Source organism: Camelina sativa, chromosome 9 (assembly GCF_000633955.1).
Source record: "Camelina sativa cultivar DH55 chromosome 9, Cs, whole genome shotgun sequence".
Taxonomy (NCBI): Eukaryota; Viridiplantae; Streptophyta; class Magnoliopsida; order Brassicales; family Brassicaceae; genus Camelina; species Camelina sativa.
This window is the reverse complement of record NC_025693.1, coordinates 31,998,587-32,015,142: the sequence shown is the minus strand read 5'-3', so window position 1 is coordinate 32,015,142 and position 16,556 is coordinate 31,998,587. Positions and strand designations below refer to the sequence as shown.

Here is a 16,556-nt window from a genome sequence, read left to right as displayed (position 1 = left end):
TGTATTATATACATCAGGAGGATTCACAAATTACTTTCTTCAACATTCTTAATTTATGTGCCCTCATTATTATTATTATCAGAAGATCTCATACTAAAATTCTCGTATGAGAGTTTCACAAAAATAACTGGGAAAAACTAGTGAAATTTAGAAGATATATATTTCAATGATTCCAAGTGATCTCTTAAAAAAAAACGAAAGTATAATAATGGTACATTGAGGGACTGATAATGAGAATAATAAAGCATTAAAAAATTCCATGAACATTCCACTACTTATTAGTGCACCAAATCTGATCAATCATGTCAACTAGATTCCATGCATGTAACAAAAGCATCTTCTGCTCCAAAAATCAATCCCCATGGACTGTGTACCGCTCCCACTTCTTTGTCGGGTCGTAAATCTGCTCAAAGATAAATGCGGAAGAAAACTTTAATTCCTATAATTATAAATTTTGCTGAGATTGAAAAAAAAGTGCAGAGCAAAGGCGGATTTGGGAGTATTTACCTCCCATCTGGAAGCAGGGAATATATGCTTGTTCTTCTCGTACCAATGCCTCTCCACAACTTTACCCGCATGCGACTTCAATAACACCACATTTTACAAAACCTTTAGACACAACTTCCTTCTCATCATCAAACTACTCTCTTTTCTATGTGCAACTGGGGGTTAGGGGAAACATACCTCATCTTTCTCTATCGTTGCATCTGCTATTGTTCTCACATCTTCATGCACATCAAAGTGAAACAGCTGTTAACAAGAACATTGCAGGAGTGGGTGAGTCTCAGTTACGATTTTCTATATAAACTTTAATTCAGAAATTTTCGACAAGGCATACCGGGCCACTCTTCCCCCTAGCTTTGTTAATGATCAGCTCATAGAAACTGTGTTGCTGCATTTGCAATAAACATTTACATGTTATCGTTAAGTTCTAGATAGTGTGAGGGGATAATAACTTGATAAGTGTAATGGGTTCTCACATGCGGGATGATAAGATCTTCCTTGACATATAGCAGATTCTCAACTGATGTCGTCCGAATCTCCCGGAAGTCAGGGGCAAGCTGCTGCTGAACAGCCCGCAGAAAATTCCCAATTGCATCACCCTTGCGGACCTGTAAAAAGAGTTAATCAAACAGGTGAGTATATGATCAGACTTAATCTCAAACAGCACTATAAAGATGTAGCTTGTGCTTGCCTGGATAACTCGTCTATGGCCCGTCCCATCCCAGTAACTGTAAGTAATCTGAAGAGGCTCGTCTGAAAAGCAAAAAACTAGTTAGTTAGAGAATCTTCCTTAAATCAAGTGTTAGTACTGAAATTAGAAGCAACTGGAAAGAGGACAACTTTTAATCTGTTCTTGTTCACGAAGCCACTGCTTCTTCAGCCTTTCACGTTCAGCTTGTTCTTCCGCCTCCCGCTCACTGAAACAGCAACCTCAAAACACCACAGCTAAAGTTGAGACTTACTGCAAAAGCAGATAGGGAAGATAAAGGTAAACAAGAGAGCTAGAGATCACCTGTCAGGCAGGAAATTAGTTTCTACTGAGGGGTCCTTGCCAAGTTTTCCGCAACGTAAGTTCATTGTCCCAGAACTCTCTGCATAAATAATGTACCAAAAAAGAAGTTACAAAGAGGAAAACACTCGAAGAGTAGATGGTATCTTAAAATTTATATGCTAGTAAGCTATTTGCATCTCAAAAGCTCCAACAACCAAGCAAGATTCCAACTACAGTTATAGAATTAATATCTCTAATACATGTTGAGATTCATTATATCTGCAAACGATAGAGATTCTACTTTTTCAACTTCCACACATAAAAAGGGATTCATCATTTCTGAAAAAGACAAACATTATACTTTTCAACTACTATACAAAAAGGGAAAAAAAATTATAGTGGTGTAATTGAACGACACATGTATCACACCTAATCTTAAGAAATCTTAACTATACCACACAAATCACCACTGATGTCACAACAGCATATTCCGGAATCAAGGTAATAATACTTAACAAAATCTAAGAAGTATGGTCCAGGTAAACTAATTGCAATCTAGGAGATGAATCCACTTACTGTTTTCTCCATCATCTTCATCACTGCCATTCTCAAGATCTTCAGCAAAAGATAAGAGGGAAGATCCCTTAATCTTTCTCTTCTTGTTACGCTTCTCTAGCTGCAACTCCTCTTCCCTGTAGTTTTTAGAAACAAAGTCGATCAAGCTTAATCCACCTAAACAACATCAATAACTACGAAAAATGAACTTAAAAGAAAAACTAAACTCACTCTTGTTGTAGCTTCTGCAGTTTCTCTTTCTCTTCTTCCTCGAACTTATTACGAATATTAACCCTCTACAGATATCATAGACACAATTAACACCATCATCTAGATAACTATTAAACATTGAATGATAAAGTCCATGACTCCAATTATTACCTTCTCCACATATTCCTCTCTTGTAACTAAACCGACTGTTTCTTTCTTGAAAGCAGTGTCAAGAATCTATAAACAGAAAACAAAAAAAAATGTTAAACAACCAAGAAAACAATTTGGGATTTTGTCAATACTTCAGACACCAAAGCTGCAATTTCTCAAGTACTGATGATCTAATTCTGTGCTGTACTTGAGAAATTGCAGCTTTCATACATATACCACTGAGAACTGAACCTTGTACTCATGCTAACCCCTAAGTATTGCGGATAACTCCTACTAATTCAGAGCCAGAACAAATTTCTAAATCTAATATTCATACAACAATCTACCATTGAAACAAACTCTCGAAACCTAGAAATCGGAAAATAGTATGTATTATACAGTTGGTGATCAGATGGGATCTTGATTGGTCTAACCTCGCAAGAACTGGTTCCGAATTGGAGAAGACCAGATTGGTCTTTGCCTGAAGCAGTCTTGCTCTTTAGCTCTTGGATTTTTTTGCGTTCGGCCTCTCTTTGCTTCTGAAGCCGCCGTATCCTCACCGCATCTTGAGCCGTACCAACGTAGCCGTCACCCATACCCGACATCTTTCTTCTCCCGCTTCGTTTCGTTTCACTCAAAAATCGGAATCGAATTCACAAGATTCTTCCGACCGCCATTGTTGAGAGAGAGAGAGAGCTCTTTTATGCAGTAAGCACAATTACGCATGTGTTTGTTTTGGGCTTTTAAATGTTTTCTTATGGGCCTTTAAATAATATTATCAGGCTTAAATTTGGGCCTCTCTCAAACAAAACAAAAACTTCTCAAGTGATGATAGAGTCATAGACTCATAGGAGTGTGGTACTTTAGTGTCTGTATTGTGACATTTGTCCATGATGTTATAGCTTAGCAGCTAGCTTCCTAGTCAAAAAGTGTGCGCTGTGTGTAATTGGACACAAACATCTTGCACTAAATGTAATGTCGCCTATGAGGTAGATTAGACCGTGGTTGGGCGGTCGGAGTGTATGAGAAGTGACCCTGAGGCTGAGTCTACTCCCTATTATACGAAACATTAGAAACGGTCCACACTACATATATATAAATATACAAGCACCTAGCTAGTGAAGAGGGGATTGGCTTCTCGGCTTCTCCGATGACTATTAACTATGAAAGATATAGTATCTTGTCTTTCATGATGCAAATCCAGCATTGGTTTGGTTTGGATAATTAGGTTCATAATCGGTGGTTTAACCGTTTTAACTCAATCCACTTTAAGTTGGTTTTACTCAATCAGTTGAATGTTTCTATTGAATAATCTTTTAACCACCACATCCACATTGTATAAAAGTCAGACTAATGGTGTCACAGTCTCCTTTTTATGTCACTTCTAAGCATTATATAAATACAAACTTATAAAAAACAACCTATCTAATTTATTAGAGATTTAATGACTGATTTATATAGGTTGTCCCTTAAAAAAAAGTAATGAACAATATATACATAGAAGTCATAGTCGCTATAGCCTTTATAGATGACACACCAACTACAAAAGTGTGCTATTTATGTTTTATTTAGTCATATTTCTCATTGTATAATTAATAAGTTTTATAAATGCGATCAATGCATACACAGTCGGAAGAAAGGCTATTTCTTAATTCTACTCTACTGAAATCGCTTGCTCTGTTAAGAGTTAAGGATCGTCGGGTAACATTTAATTATAAGGATTTGTTACATATTTTACCAGTTAGAAACAAACCGGATCGACATGAAATATTAGACACTGATGATGATCATTTAATTTAGATTTTGAATGGTTACAAGTTACAACATATATCATCAGATAATGTAGAATAAATGTGCTATATATACAAATTATATATGTGAATATGGATGTTTAAAGTAGTTGAGAGAAGAATAACAGACAATGTGTTTGAGAGCTGGCTTTTTCTAAAATAGTCAGGAATTGTGGCTGAGGGGCCTTGCCAGCTTCGATAGATAACAAGAAGTAATGTCATAAATTATTAGTTCGATTCTGCCTTCTAACCAATAACCATATATTTTTAATTTATCACAAATTTCCCTACTAGCCAATTCAACAATATATGTATATATATACTTTTTCAAACCTATATATGTTTTTTTTGGGGGCATAAATTATGTTGTTTGTTACCTTTGTTACTTAGATCATGCGCCTTGCATGCATGCCGTACTTTTAGCCATAGTGGTAAATACATGACTTGTTAATTCAAGCATTTGAGACGTGGACGTATTACCAACTACGTTATTCTCAATTTCTATTACTATATATAGCCTTGTGATAAGGTAAACTTTATAATTTTGTGTCGTGTATTAATGTGGTCGAATTTGGTCACCGACTTTTACTTAAATACACAGATTTCAGATTTAACCATCACCGAATGTACGTGACTGAGCTAGCTATAAATAAAACTCGAAACTAATATATATGTTTTTTTTTGCTTGGATAATCAACAAATTATGGACGTACGTAGCTAGTGAGTTGTACTAGGTTCATACATATATTAATATATAGTATCATCGGGTTAAGATTATTGTCTTTTCTTACATCTAGTCGACTTGGTAGGTGGTTTATCTTGAACGATATAAAATCGTATTCTTCTTTTCTTCCACATATTTAAGTGATTAGAATAAACGTGAACCCTCCCTATCTGTATTTGGGGGCAAATAAACTAAAGTATATCCTCTAAAGACTAAGGCTCATGTGAAACGATTTAATTTGGGGTCGGTGGTACACGATTAACTTATATATGCGACCTCATTTATTTATTCATCTACATACGTCGTTAATGTTTATATATGAGTAGTTTATGTATTAACGTGTTTATTCCGGATCAATGTATTTCAATTAAAATTAAAAATGTTTGGAACTCAGAATAAAAACCAACTCGATATGATCATATCATATTAATTTCAATTAATTATGTTGGTTCTCATTCTTTTAAAATGAAAAAGTTGAACCAATGAATAGATTGTGCATATGTATCGAACGATAAGCAGCAGAACTGACTAAAAGTTTAAAGAAGAAGAAAATGACACTCGTACATTCACGTGGCTACGGTACCACCAAGTAACCGTAACTTTAAAATAAAACAAACTAAAGAAATAAACCAATGAATTTATGAAAAAATAATAGCCGTAAGCGACCTATAAATATACACGAGTGGCGATCTCAGTAGAATCATATCTTCTTTCTCCTCTACTAGTCACATCTATCTTCAACAAGAGAATTAAGCTGATGAGGATATTACCTAAAAACGGAGGTGCTTACTGCATCCTCTTAGTGTTTGCTCTCTGTTCGGTGGCTCATTCCCTTAGCCGTGACATCAAGGTCGTTGGTGATGTCGAGGTCGTTGGCTACGCAGAAAGCAGCAAAATCAAGATCCCCAACGCATTCTCAGGTAATATTGTAATATATGCTTTATAATCTTATACTCGATCAAGTCCATATATACATGTTGTACACTTGTACTACTTATACGTAATGTTCCGGTTGAGAAGTATCACTTCTCGGTCCATATATAATTTGACTGATTATACATGGAATAAAGCACTTTCTCATATATAACTAACTTTATATTTATGTTTTTGGTTTCGTTACGACTTTCGAACTAACGCTTTTGTTTGAAAATAGGACTCCGAGTGACGATAGAATGCAAGGCGGCCGATTCAAAAGGCTCTTTCGTTACGAAAGGAAGCGGGGAAATAGACGAAACAGGAAAATTTAATCTCAATATTCCTAATCATGACATTGTCGGAGACGATGGAGCGCTAAAGGAAGCTTGTTATGCTCATCTATATAGCGCCTCAGGCAACCCTTGTCCGGCCCACGACGGTCTTGAAGCCTCCAAGGTCGTGTTTCTATCGAAATCCGGCGAAACTCATGTTTTGGGTCTCAAACAAAGTCTTAAATTCTCACCGGAAGTTTGCATCTCAAAGTTCTTTTGGCATATGCCTAAGTTCCCTTTGCCTACGTTAACGTTTCCTAAGATCAAGAAGCCTTGTCCCCCATTTTACAAGCCACCGGTTGTGATCCCAAAGAAGCCGTGTCCACCAAAGATTGCACATAAGCCCATCTACAAGCCGCCGGTGCCTATCTACAAGCCTCCGGTGCCTATTTACAAGCCACCAGTGGTGATCCCCAAGAAACCTTGTCCACCAAAGATCGCACATAAGCCCATCTACAAGCCACCCGTGCCTATTTACAAGCCTCCGGTGGTGATCCCAAAGAAGCCATGCCCGCCACTTCACAAGCCGATCGACAAGCCCTCGGTGCCTATCTACAAACCCATCTACAAGCCACCGGTTCCCATCTACAAACCGATATACAAGCCACCAGTAGTGGTGATTCCAAAGAAGCCATGTCCACCACTTCCCAAGTTTCCGTCCTTCCCACCTAAATACTTTCCCCACCCTAAGTTCGGGAAATGGCCTCCTTTCCCTTCTCATCCTTGATTGAGAGTTACAAAACAAATATAGTAACTCTCTCTTTCTTATTTCAAAGAAAAGTGAGTGATGTCAAAAAAATAATATTGCTTTGTTGCTTTGTTTAATAATTGAATTCTCTATGTAGATGTCTGATGTTTCTATACCTTTAAATTAATTCCAGCCAATAATATTTTGTATTTTTCTCTTGTTAAATAAACTCTGTGGTTTGATATTTTCTCTTAAACTTCTTTTAAAATATCTAGCTACTATAGTACGAGAAATGTCAATTCCTCGTAAATATTCTTAACCTCAGTAAAATTTTAAATTTGACATAAATGTAAACTAGTCGCAATTAGGGATAACAAAATTAACGCGTTTAAGTAGGATTGATGATTAAAGAGAGCATGTGGTTAAACCAAACCTAAGACCGTTGAGATCTCGGCACGTGTCTAAGTCCGAAGGGCCTAGTATTATTTCTCACTTACATTTCACATGTCGTTATAAATATATCACCTCTTGCCCTCTTGGTGCTATAATATAAGCAGGGCCGGCTCAACTTTTTTTGGGACCTGGTGCCCAATTTTTATTTTTTCCCCAAAACTAAGGTTATAATTGCAAAATTTCAAACTTTATGATCCTAAATTGCAAAATATCTAAAATATAGGGCCTAAAACCTTGAAGAAAAAAATTAAAATTCAGAAGACATGGTGCAAAAGCACCTCCTGCACTGGGTCAGCGCCGGCCCTGAATATAAGTCACACATACAGTATATATATGCTTTCGAGATCGATAACGAGAATGGGGAACTTTGACATGAGCATCGATCTGTGGTCAGACAGCGGGATGGATCGTGATGGAGTTGTACGCATGCAGACAAGACTCCAAAGACGGCTGAGAATTTCAGAGCTTTGTGCACCGGCGTCCGGCGAGAAAGGTGTTGAACGTAGCGGTAAGCCACTTCACTTCAAAGGATCTTCATTTCAACGTGTGATCCCTAAGTTTGAGGACGAGGGTTTCCAAAGGAAGCGCACATGACATGACCTGGTGTTCTCTCTTGATACTTGAGAGTTGAGACCATGTTGAGATTAGTAGTTTTTGAAATCAATCTGTAGCACCAATGATCCTTATTGGATAGTGCATACGAGAGTAACGAGCTTCAATTAGGCCCAATACCACAGCATAGCATCATCACACCAGTGATCCTTATTAATCTACTACATGTAAAGGCTAAATCAATATAATAATTTTGACATGTGTCAACATCTGATAAATATATTTGACATGTGTCATGATCCTGTTAATGACTAACTTTCAAAACCCAATTTTTTATAATAAAAAATATATATATATATATAATAACTCAAATACATAATTTTGATATTTGAGTTAGAAAACGAGCAAGAATGATATACTGTATAGACATATAGTGTTAAAAAAGAAAAAGAAAATCTGATATTGCAAAAAGAATTTGATATTAAATTTGGATATGCATCTACATACGAGGTTATATTTACAAGACAAATTTAAGATAATTGACTTGAAAATATTAAATGAGGTTAAGTGTATATTTATAAACTAATTAAAACATTTCTAACAATTTTATTTGGATTTGGATTCGGCTTTAGCTTGAGTTATTATATATATATATATATATAAATTAGATATATTTATTTTGGAGCAAAAACCCTATTTGACAATTGTTCCTTTTAATAAATTTGTGTCTTACAATTGTTTTTTTTAATAATTACCCATTTGGCAATTGTTCCTTTTATTCCTGATTCGATGTTCTTTGTTTTTTTTTCATTTGCTTATATATATATATGCTTATATATATATATTTAAATGATGGAATAAGATTTTTGTTGTTAATTCTTTAAATCATCTATATATGTTAATAGAGATTTATTCTTGAAAATGATGATGTGTCGTTGTGAGAGAGCTCGAGGCACAATTAAACAAATACTCTAACCTCATTATTTAATATTAATTAAATACATGCCACTATAGGTTTTTTATTGGAATTCAGTGAATAAATTTAAAACTATTTGTAGCCATTTAATTTGAATCTATATTGTACTTATTTTTAAGAACAACAAATAAATTTCTTTAGAAAAACAAAAATTACTCATGTTTTCTTAAAATAAAGTCTACACAAATTTAGATTACATAACTGTTGATTATTAATAGTAAAAAAACTTTGGTTAAATATTTTGTTTTATACAAACGAATCTTAGATTTCAAATAATAATTTTACTTATGATAATTTTATTTGAATCGATTTATTCCGCATATAATGCGGATTGTTAACTAATCCGATGTTATTTGTGAAGGTAGCCGAGGAAGAATTATCATCTACTAAAAATTTGAATTTAATTATTAGATATTAAAAAGAATTTTAATATTATATAATTATGACCAAAATTTGAACAGGTATACCAAATGTGTGTCCATTTGCTGGACTTGTAAATCGCAACAACTACTCCATCAATAGTTTAATTGGATTCTATTATAACACTATGGTAGTGAACATATGGATTATTACAAGAATAGTTGTCTATATAACTCTGAGAGTTTACTCTTTTTATGGATGAATGAAACACAACTAATAGCATAAAAAGATTAATATACTCATTAATTCGATGGATATAATTCTGTTTCACAAAAATATTAATATTTTTTTCGTTTTTTTATTAATGATTTCCGTTTCTTTTCTATTTTTTCTTATCATTATATATATATATATATATATATATATATATTCAAAATTTAAGATTGCAAAATTTCCGTTTTTCATTTCGTTATTGTCGGGCACACTATATTTTTTTTTAATATAATCATCATTTAGATTTGTACTACTACCATAACACGTACATCCGTTTTATTTTTAAAGTGACAATTTCTCTTCTTTTTTTCCATATTGCTTTCGGTATAATATTTCCCTTTCATAATTAATCATACATCTGAGGTCAAAAAAAAAAAAAAATTAATAATACATCAATACTGTATATCCCTTTTTTTTTCAGTAAACGATTTCTTCTTTTTTTCTTTGTTATTTTCAACACAATATTCCCAATTTCTCAAAATTCCATTAAATGAAACAGTCAATAGGGGTTGCAAACATTAAAGAAAACGGACAAGTGTCGAATTCGGGATGGACAAATTGAAGAGCATTCACCGTGGTCAAAAAACCCAACCTAACCACGGTTAAGAAAAGAAGATCATTCACAAAACAATGGAGATTTCACCACGTGTCTCAATCTAACGGCCAATAATATTATAACTTCTCACAGGATATTTTCTATTTTTCCTTCCATGCTCTCGCATCTCTCTCTATATAAATAGCTCCTCTTGGTCCCCAAGAGCTCCTTCACAAGTTCTCTCTCTAGGTCACACACACACACACACACACACACACTTTAATACCTTGCCCCAAATCAATCGGAACAAACAACAATGGCGTCGCATCCCAAAGTTTTCTTCGACATGACCATCGGCGGTGCACCGGCGGGAAAGATCGTGATGGAGCTTTACACCGACAAGACCCCGAAGACGGCTGAGAATTTCAGAGCCCTCTGCACTGGAGAGAAAGGCGTCGGACGTAGCGGCAAGCCACTGCACTTCAAAGGCTCTGCGTTCCACCGCGTGATCCCTAATTTCATGTGCCAAGGAGGAGATTTCACCCTCGGGAACAGTACGGGCGGCGAATCGATCTACGGAAACAAGTTTGCGGATGAGAACTTCGAGAGGAAGCACACGGGACCTGGGATTCTGTCGATGGCGAACGCTGGAGCCAACACCAACGGATCTCAGTTCTTTATCTGTACGGTGAAGACTGATTGGCTCGATGGGAAGCATGTGGTGTTTGGTCAGGTGATTGAAGGCTTGGACGTTGTTAAGGCTATTGAGAAGGTCGGATCTTCTTCTGGAAAGCTCTCGAAGGCGGTTGTGATCGCCGATTGTGGTGAGATCTAGGGTTTTTCTTTAGTGGCGGTGGTTTCAGTTTTAATCTTTGTTTCTAGAAGTTTCTTTAGCTCTAATGGGACTGTGTCATATTTTCCTAATTATTAATAAAAAATTGTGGCCTTTTCTGAGACTGCGAAATTAAGCAAATATTTTGGCGTTTTGTCCAAATAATAGATCGTACTAGTAAAAGCAAAATCAGAAATGGATATTTTCTAAAATTAGGAAAGGCATCTCTTATCGATGGGAACATGAACATATATTGGTTGGTGCATAATAAATAAGCGGAAAAGAGACAAAAATAAATAAAATTCAAAATTGTGGTGGAATACGACTGGGGCCTTCTGTAATAGGCCCAACAAAAGTTGAATAGTGACAGTTGCGCCTAATGGTATAAACTGGCCCTAATCGTCGGACCAGTCTCGTAATTCACTTGGTTGAAGCCGTTAATAAATAAATACTACAGTATAATTTAACAATATAGGGGAGTGGACGATACGTAGTAAAATGTCTCAACACTCAAGAATTGAGTTTTGTAGTCATGGACGACTGGTTGAAATAAAATACGGAATGGGGCTGGTCCGACGTTCGTTCAAATTTATATAGTAGTAGTGGATCAAATTTGACCCAAAAAAAATATATTAATGGGTCTGTTCGTTTCGTTGACGCTGGCAGTTGCGGCAGCAGCAAACACAACTTTTTTAATCGCCGCATCTAATCGACATTCAAAACCAAAAACTGGTTTGTCGCAGTGTCATACCGCAGATACCTGCGGCAACCAAACGAACAACAATAGTTGCAGCTGACGCAGCCGCAGGTACTTGCGGCGACGAAATGAACAGACTCAGTATGTTGGTTGGCTATTTAATTTTTATAAAGAAAATAGTACTAGTAAACATGATGATAATAAATAGGCAGCAGCATCAGCATGTGCGTAATTTGTTTTCGCACACAAAAATCAAAAATGAATCATATCTCTCTTTCTTTTGAATGATTTTATTTTATTTGAACCGTTAAATTTTGTATGTATGATGTATAATTGAAGTGAAGAAACTTAGGTGAAAAATGGTTACTTATGGTTACCAAATAATGAAAGAATATACAGCAACTGTGTGTGTGTGTGGACTGAAAATTCCAAAGAGCCGGCCGACGATGCTGGAATAGTGCTTGATGGCTAAATTAAATTAGTTAACACGATAGCGATTGATGAAAGTAAACTGTATTACTCTCTAATGTACAAATAATAATTAAACCGAAACGCGTACCGGACCCGGTTAAGACTTCGGCAAGACCCACGAATTTTCCTGAGCTGTCGTCTCGCCAGAGGTAAACACAGAAGAAAGCTTATAGAAATCGAACCAGATCTCTCTCTCTCTCTCTCTTTTGATTTTTGAATTTTCAGCAGCAAAGCAAAATCGCAGAAGTCGTCTGAGAGAGAGACGACCGCGTTGCATCGGTGAGCACCACTTGTGCGATTCTCTTTCGTCGTCCGTCATCCATCATCCTCTCTCTCTCTCTCCGTTCAAAATTCTTCAATTTGCCTGCTAATAACCGCCGGATTAGATTGATTGTGATCGGAATACCACATCCCGGAGATAGGATTATAGGGGAGGTGAGACCAGAGATTGACTTCAATTTGTCTACCCGATTCATAGAGATTAATTTAGGGTCTTTTTTTTGGGGGTAGTAATCCGAAATTAGGGGAATGGAGTCGGACAATGGCAAGGGGTTGATACTAGCTGTAGCCTCTAGTGTTTTCATTGGTTCCAGCTTCATTCTTAAGAAGAAAGGTCTTAAACGCGCTGCTGCTTTTGGCACACGCGCAGGTCTCCTTCTTCTTCTCCTACCCCTTTATCTCATTCCTAATTATTATTATCACTTTTACACTCTTGCTTGCTAACAATATTGTTTCACTCCCGAAATGTAACGTCTTAGCTCATACTTATAGCTTTGATGGATTCCATCTATAACAGTTACAGATTAGTTTTTTTATAGCTTTGATGGATTCCATCAATAACAGTTACAGATTAGTTTTTATAGCTTTCAAGAAACCCCACTATATCTCTCACATGGGATTGTATTTGCAGGTTATGGAGGTTATACATACTTATTAGAGCCTCTTTGGTGGGCGGGCATGGTCACAAGTTAGTTTTTTCATGTTTTAGTGTTTACTCCATATCTTCTTATTAGACTGCCTTGTCCCTACTCTAAAACAAATATTTTCTGTTACCTTCACATATAGTGATTGTTGGAGAAGCTGCAAACTTTGTGGCTTATATTTATGCACCGGCTGTACTTGTTACTCCTCTTGGTGCTTTAAGCATTATCATCAGGTATATATATATATATGTTTATGTCATTGCCATCATTGCTCTCTGTTGTTACTCACTTTTGGATCTTCTGTGTCTGTGTGTTATATTCATTCATTCTCTGACTGACTAACCTTCTCATTTGCTTGCTAGTGCTGTTTTGGCACATTTCCTATTAAAAGAAAAACTTAAGAAAATGGGGGTCCTCGGATGTGTTTCTTGCATCGTCGGCTCTGTTGTTATTGTCATTCACGCACCAAAGGAGCAGACTCCCAATTCCGTTGAAGAAATTTGGAATCTCGCTACTCAGCCAGGTACCTCTCTCTCTCTCTCCCCCGTTACTCACTACTCACACACACACACTGTGCCTTCTGTGCAGTTGTTTATCTGAGAAACACAATTTTTCCTTTCTTGTGTATGAAACAGCTTTTCTAATCTACGTAGCCATAACCATGTCCATTGTCCTTGCTTTAATTCTGCATTTTGAACCCCTGTGCGGCCAAACAAACATCCTTGTTTATATCGGAATATGTTCGTTAATGGGTGCTCTCACTGTAAGTTGCTTCTTCTGAGCATCTTGGATTTTACTTTTGGACTCTATTTCTATATTTTCTTGTATGCTCATAGCTCTAGTAATTTTTCTTTGGTGTCTTGAAACAGGTTATGAGCATAAAAGCTATTGGTATTGCGATAAAATTAACAATGGAGGGAGTAAGCCAGATAGGGTATCCACAGACGTGGCTTTTTGCCATGGTTGCAGGAACCTGTGTAGTTACACAATTGATTTACCTAAACAAGGTAAACCCTCTACACCAGATATATGTTTGGCATTGGCAATAGCCTTTGTATACATATTCTGGACTCGATAGGTTAGTATGCAAGTGAAAGTAGAACAGTTATCTTGTTAATGCCTGCAAACATATATCCATCAGTAGATCATTCCTCAATTTGCCTTAGGAAATGAATAGCTGCACATGTAGCATTGAAGGTCTCTTTATTTTTTTCCAGCAAACATAAGAACTTTAGAATTTCTCTTTGCATTGTTGATACTTTTACGTGTTTCTATTTGGCATACCATTCCTGTCTCGACTTAAGGCCTAAGATTGTTACTGTTATATTATTTTCTGCAGGCGTTGGACACATTCAATGCAGCAATTGTTTCTCCAGTATATTATGTAATGTTTACAACCCTCACTATTGTTGCTAGTGCAATTATGTTCAAGGTAGGTTCGACTAGATAACGTTTAGATTCCCAAAAGATCAGTTAAAGGAAACACTTAACATTGAAACTCGGGTTTTCACAGGATTGGTCTGGGCAAGACGCAGCCAGCATAGCCTCTGAATTATGTGGATTCATCACTGTGCTCACAGGCACAATGATACTCCATGGTACAAGAGAAGAGGAACAACAACAAGCTTCTTCAGGTAAAAAAACTCTGCCTTTTCCATCATCGATCATATCGGCATCTTGTGTTGCCATCATCAAACATAATGCTGGTCTCATCTTTCGGTCTTCAGAACAAGTAAGATGGTACGAGTCAAGAAAGAGCACGAACGAAGAACATCTGATAACTCTGTACAGCCCTGAATACTAGGAAGAAGAAGAAGGTGCCATCTCTAGACTCCCAATAGAATGAATGATTTTTGCCAAGAACAAGCCTCAAGGATCTTATAACTGATCAATCAACATATCTGAGGGAAAATGAAGTCGGGTTCGTTTCTGTATTTTTTGTTTGTGGTCTCTGTACAGACAAAAGTTTGTTTAGTTACACTTCATATATTCTTTAGTTTTGATCTGTGTCTCTTCTTAGTACAGTACAGGTCTTCTTCTTATCTGGACTTTTGTCCAAATTTACTGTTATATATATGTATCTTCATTTTTCTACAATGAAATATTCCTTAACTGTACGCAACTGAACGAAAAAAAATAAGGTAAATGTTTGATTAGAATTGACTACTTGAGAAAATAACAATAACGTCTGTTCCATTTCTTCATAATCGCTAATAAATTGTACAATGAGAGCTATTGATTGTTATAAACGAGAGAGACGGGTAATGTTTTCAAGATTCTGGATGATCGATGAGTCGGTTAGATGAAGGAAGACAAGACGTAAGTGAGCTGCCGGTGAATACGAATCCAAAGTCATTAGGTTCACCAGCGCCATTACATAGCCGAACCCAGAGTCATTAGGTACACTAATTCAATAATTATATTATTGTTAATCCAAACCATTTAAATTATTAGGTGAACCATTACGCCACCACATACTGACTTTGTCACATTTGTTTTCATACTTTTTCTAAGATCCTTTTTCAGTTTGGTTGAGCTAACTTGGACTGAGAGTGAGTCATGTGGGATGTTGGTTCCTTATATATACAAATTATACCATAGCACATTGAGAAACTCATTTTACTTTCGCAATTATAAACACTTTGTTACACAATGTAGAGAAAAACTGAAAATGGCAAAAGCGGAAGATGTATCAAGAATGCTAGTTTTGTTGATAACAATACTGCCACTGGCTGCTCAAGGATCCAGACTGTACAGCTGGGCTAATCGGCTCGAGGAAACAGAAAAGGAGAAGGTAACAAACCTTCAGTTCTATTTCCATGACACCTTGAGCGGCAAGAATCCGACCGCCGTGAAGGTGGCTCAGGGCACCGACACCGAAAAATCCCCAACACTGTTCGGTGCTGTTTTTATGGTCGACGACGCTCTCACCGAGACAGCTGATCCCAAATCCAAACTCGTTGGCCGGGCGCAAGGCCTTTACGGTTCTTCATGTACGTATATATTAATTGTTTTGTTTCTTTACGATAACCGGACCTAGGATATAAAACAAAACAGGTTTAGTACATCAATGATAACCGGCTCTGATTGGGACAGGTAAAGAAGAGGTAGGTCTAATAATGGCCATGAGCTTCTGTTTCGAGGACGGTCCATACAAGGACAGCACCATAAGCATGATCGGAAAGAACTCGGTCATGAACCCGATCCGAGAAATGCCTATTGTTGGTGGCACGGGAATGTTCAGGATGGCTCGTGGCTACGCTATTGCTAAGACCAATTGGTTCGATCCCAAGACCGGTGATGCCATTGTTGGTTATAACGTTACCGTTGTTCACTAAAAAAAAGAGCTTTGTTTCATCATCATATATAATAGAGCGACATTTTAGCTATGCCTACTACATGTAACATTTCACTACTTCCCATGTCTCCTCTACTTTTTTTACGTACTTTTGTAGATTTAATATATATATTTTCCATCCAATATTTTTTAATTTTAGAGCACTAATACATTAAGCTAGTCATGTTACCAAATCAGAAGTTCAAAAAAAAAAAAAAAAAAAAANAGGTTAAATCGGAGATTATATAGAACAAGTGGGCCGTAATGGGCTGAAAACCTAAGCCCAAT

General features: G+C 36.5%; 5 protein-coding genes across 7 annotated transcripts; 4 read left to right on the top strand and 1 right to left on the bottom strand.

The window, feature by feature from the left end:
• LOC104713558 (protein XAP5 CIRCADIAN TIMEKEEPER) lies at positions 147-3,110 on the bottom strand. Its single transcript, XM_010430707.2, has 12 exons — positions 2,845-3,110; positions 2,432-2,497; positions 2,282-2,346; positions 2,072-2,187; positions 1,517-1,595; positions 1,345-1,421; positions 1,196-1,257; positions 981-1,112; positions 839-892; positions 685-750; positions 508-582; positions 147-403 (listed from the first exon to the last, which is right to left on the bottom strand). The coding sequence occupies exons 1-12, from the start codon at positions 3,013-3,015 to the stop codon at positions 353-355; spliced, it is 1,014 nt and encodes a 337-aa protein (XP_010429009.1). The 5' UTR covers positions 3,016-3,110; the 3' UTR covers positions 147-352.
• LOC104713557 (proline-rich protein 2-like) lies at positions 5,622-7,111 on the top strand. The gene is made up of 2 exons (XM_010430706.2): positions 5,622-5,844; positions 6,078-7,111. Exons 1-2 carry the CDS (start codon positions 5,682-5,684, stop codon positions 6,896-6,898), a joined length of 984 nt encoding a protein of 327 aa, XP_010429008.1. The 5' UTR covers positions 5,622-5,681; the 3' UTR covers positions 6,899-7,111.
• Positions 10,233-10,966, top strand: LOC104713556 (peptidyl-prolyl cis-trans isomerase CYP19-2-like). Its single transcript, XM_010430705.2, has one exon. The coding sequence runs from the start codon at positions 10,325-10,327 to the stop codon at positions 10,841-10,843; it is 519 nt and encodes a 172-aa protein (XP_010429007.1). The 5' UTR covers positions 10,233-10,324; the 3' UTR covers positions 10,844-10,966.
• On the top strand, positions 12,140-15,048 carry LOC104713555 (probable magnesium transporter NIPA6). 3 transcript variants are annotated; one of them, XM_010430703.2, is made up of 10 exons: positions 12,140-12,443; positions 12,519-12,657; positions 12,919-12,975; positions 13,074-13,164; positions 13,294-13,454; positions 13,567-13,694; positions 13,801-13,938; positions 14,271-14,363; positions 14,445-14,565; positions 14,659-15,048. In XM_010430703.2, the coding sequence occupies exons 2-10, from the start codon at positions 12,537-12,539 to the stop codon at positions 14,733-14,735; spliced, it is 987 nt and encodes a 328-aa protein (XP_010429005.1). In that variant the 5' UTR covers positions 12,140-12,443; positions 12,519-12,536; the 3' UTR covers positions 14,736-15,048. The 3 variants fall into 3 exon arrangements, with proteins under 3 accessions (XP_010429005.1, XP_010429004.1, XP_010429006.1); XM_010430702.2 differs by having other exon boundaries at positions 12,140-12,657; XM_010430704.2 differs by lacking the exon at positions 12,519-12,657 and having other exon boundaries at positions 12,142-12,443.
• LOC104713553 (dirigent protein 23) lies at positions 15,545-16,412 on the top strand. The gene is made up of 2 exons (XM_010430701.1): positions 15,545-15,924; positions 16,028-16,412. The coding sequence occupies exons 1-2, from the start codon at positions 15,603-15,605 to the stop codon at positions 16,267-16,269; spliced, it is 564 nt and encodes a 187-aa protein (XP_010429003.1). The 5' UTR covers positions 15,545-15,602; the 3' UTR covers positions 16,270-16,412.

What these genes read in the sequence shown, in the direction of transcription:
- LOC104713555 (XM_010430703.2), top strand. Translation starts at nt 12,537, where the DNA reads ATGGAGTCGGACAATGGCAAGGGGTTGATACTAGCTGTAGCCTCTAGT. An exon ending in GCTTTAAGCATTATCATCAG is followed by an intron (nt 13,165 to 13,293) that starts GTATATATATAT and finishes TTTGCTTGCTAG; the next exon opens with TGCTGTTTTGGCACATTTCC. An exon ending in CGTTAATGGGTGCTCTCACT is followed by an intron (nt 13,695 to 13,800) that starts GTAAGTTGCTTC and finishes GTCTTGAAACAG; the next exon opens with GTTATGAGCATAAAAGCTAT.
- LOC104713556 (XM_010430705.2), top strand. Translation starts at nt 10,325, where the DNA reads ATGGCGTCGCATCCCAAAGTTTTCTTCGACATGACCATCGGCGGTGCA.
- LOC104713553 (XM_010430701.1), top strand. Translation starts at nt 15,603, where the DNA reads ATGGCAAAAGCGGAAGATGTATCAAGAATGCTAGTTTTGTTGATAACA. An exon ending in AGGCCTTTACGGTTCTTCAT is followed by an intron (nt 15,925 to 16,027) that starts GTACGTATATAT and finishes TGATTGGGACAG; the next exon opens with GTAAAGAAGAGGTAGGTCTA.
- LOC104713557 (XM_010430706.2), top strand. Translation starts at nt 5,682, where the DNA reads ATGAGGATATTACCTAAAAACGGAGGTGCTTACTGCATCCTCTTAGTG. An exon ending in GATCCCCAACGCATTCTCAG is followed by an intron (nt 5,845 to 6,077) that starts GTAATATTGTAA and finishes GTTTGAAAATAG; the next exon opens with GACTCCGAGTGACGATAGAA.
- LOC104713558 (XM_010430707.2), bottom strand. Translation starts at nt 3,015, where the DNA reads ATGTCGGGTATGGGTGACGGCTACGTTGGTACGGCTCAAGATGCGGTG. An exon ending in TCGGAACCAGTTCTTGCGAG is followed by an intron (nt 2,498 to 2,844) that starts GTTAGACCAATC and finishes TTCTGTTTATAG; the next exon opens with ATTCTTGACACTGCTTTCAA. An exon ending in TGAACAAGAACAGATTAAAA is followed by an intron (nt 1,258 to 1,344) that starts GTTGTCCTCTTT and finishes TTTGCTTTTCAG; the next exon opens with ACGAGCCTCTTCAGATTACT.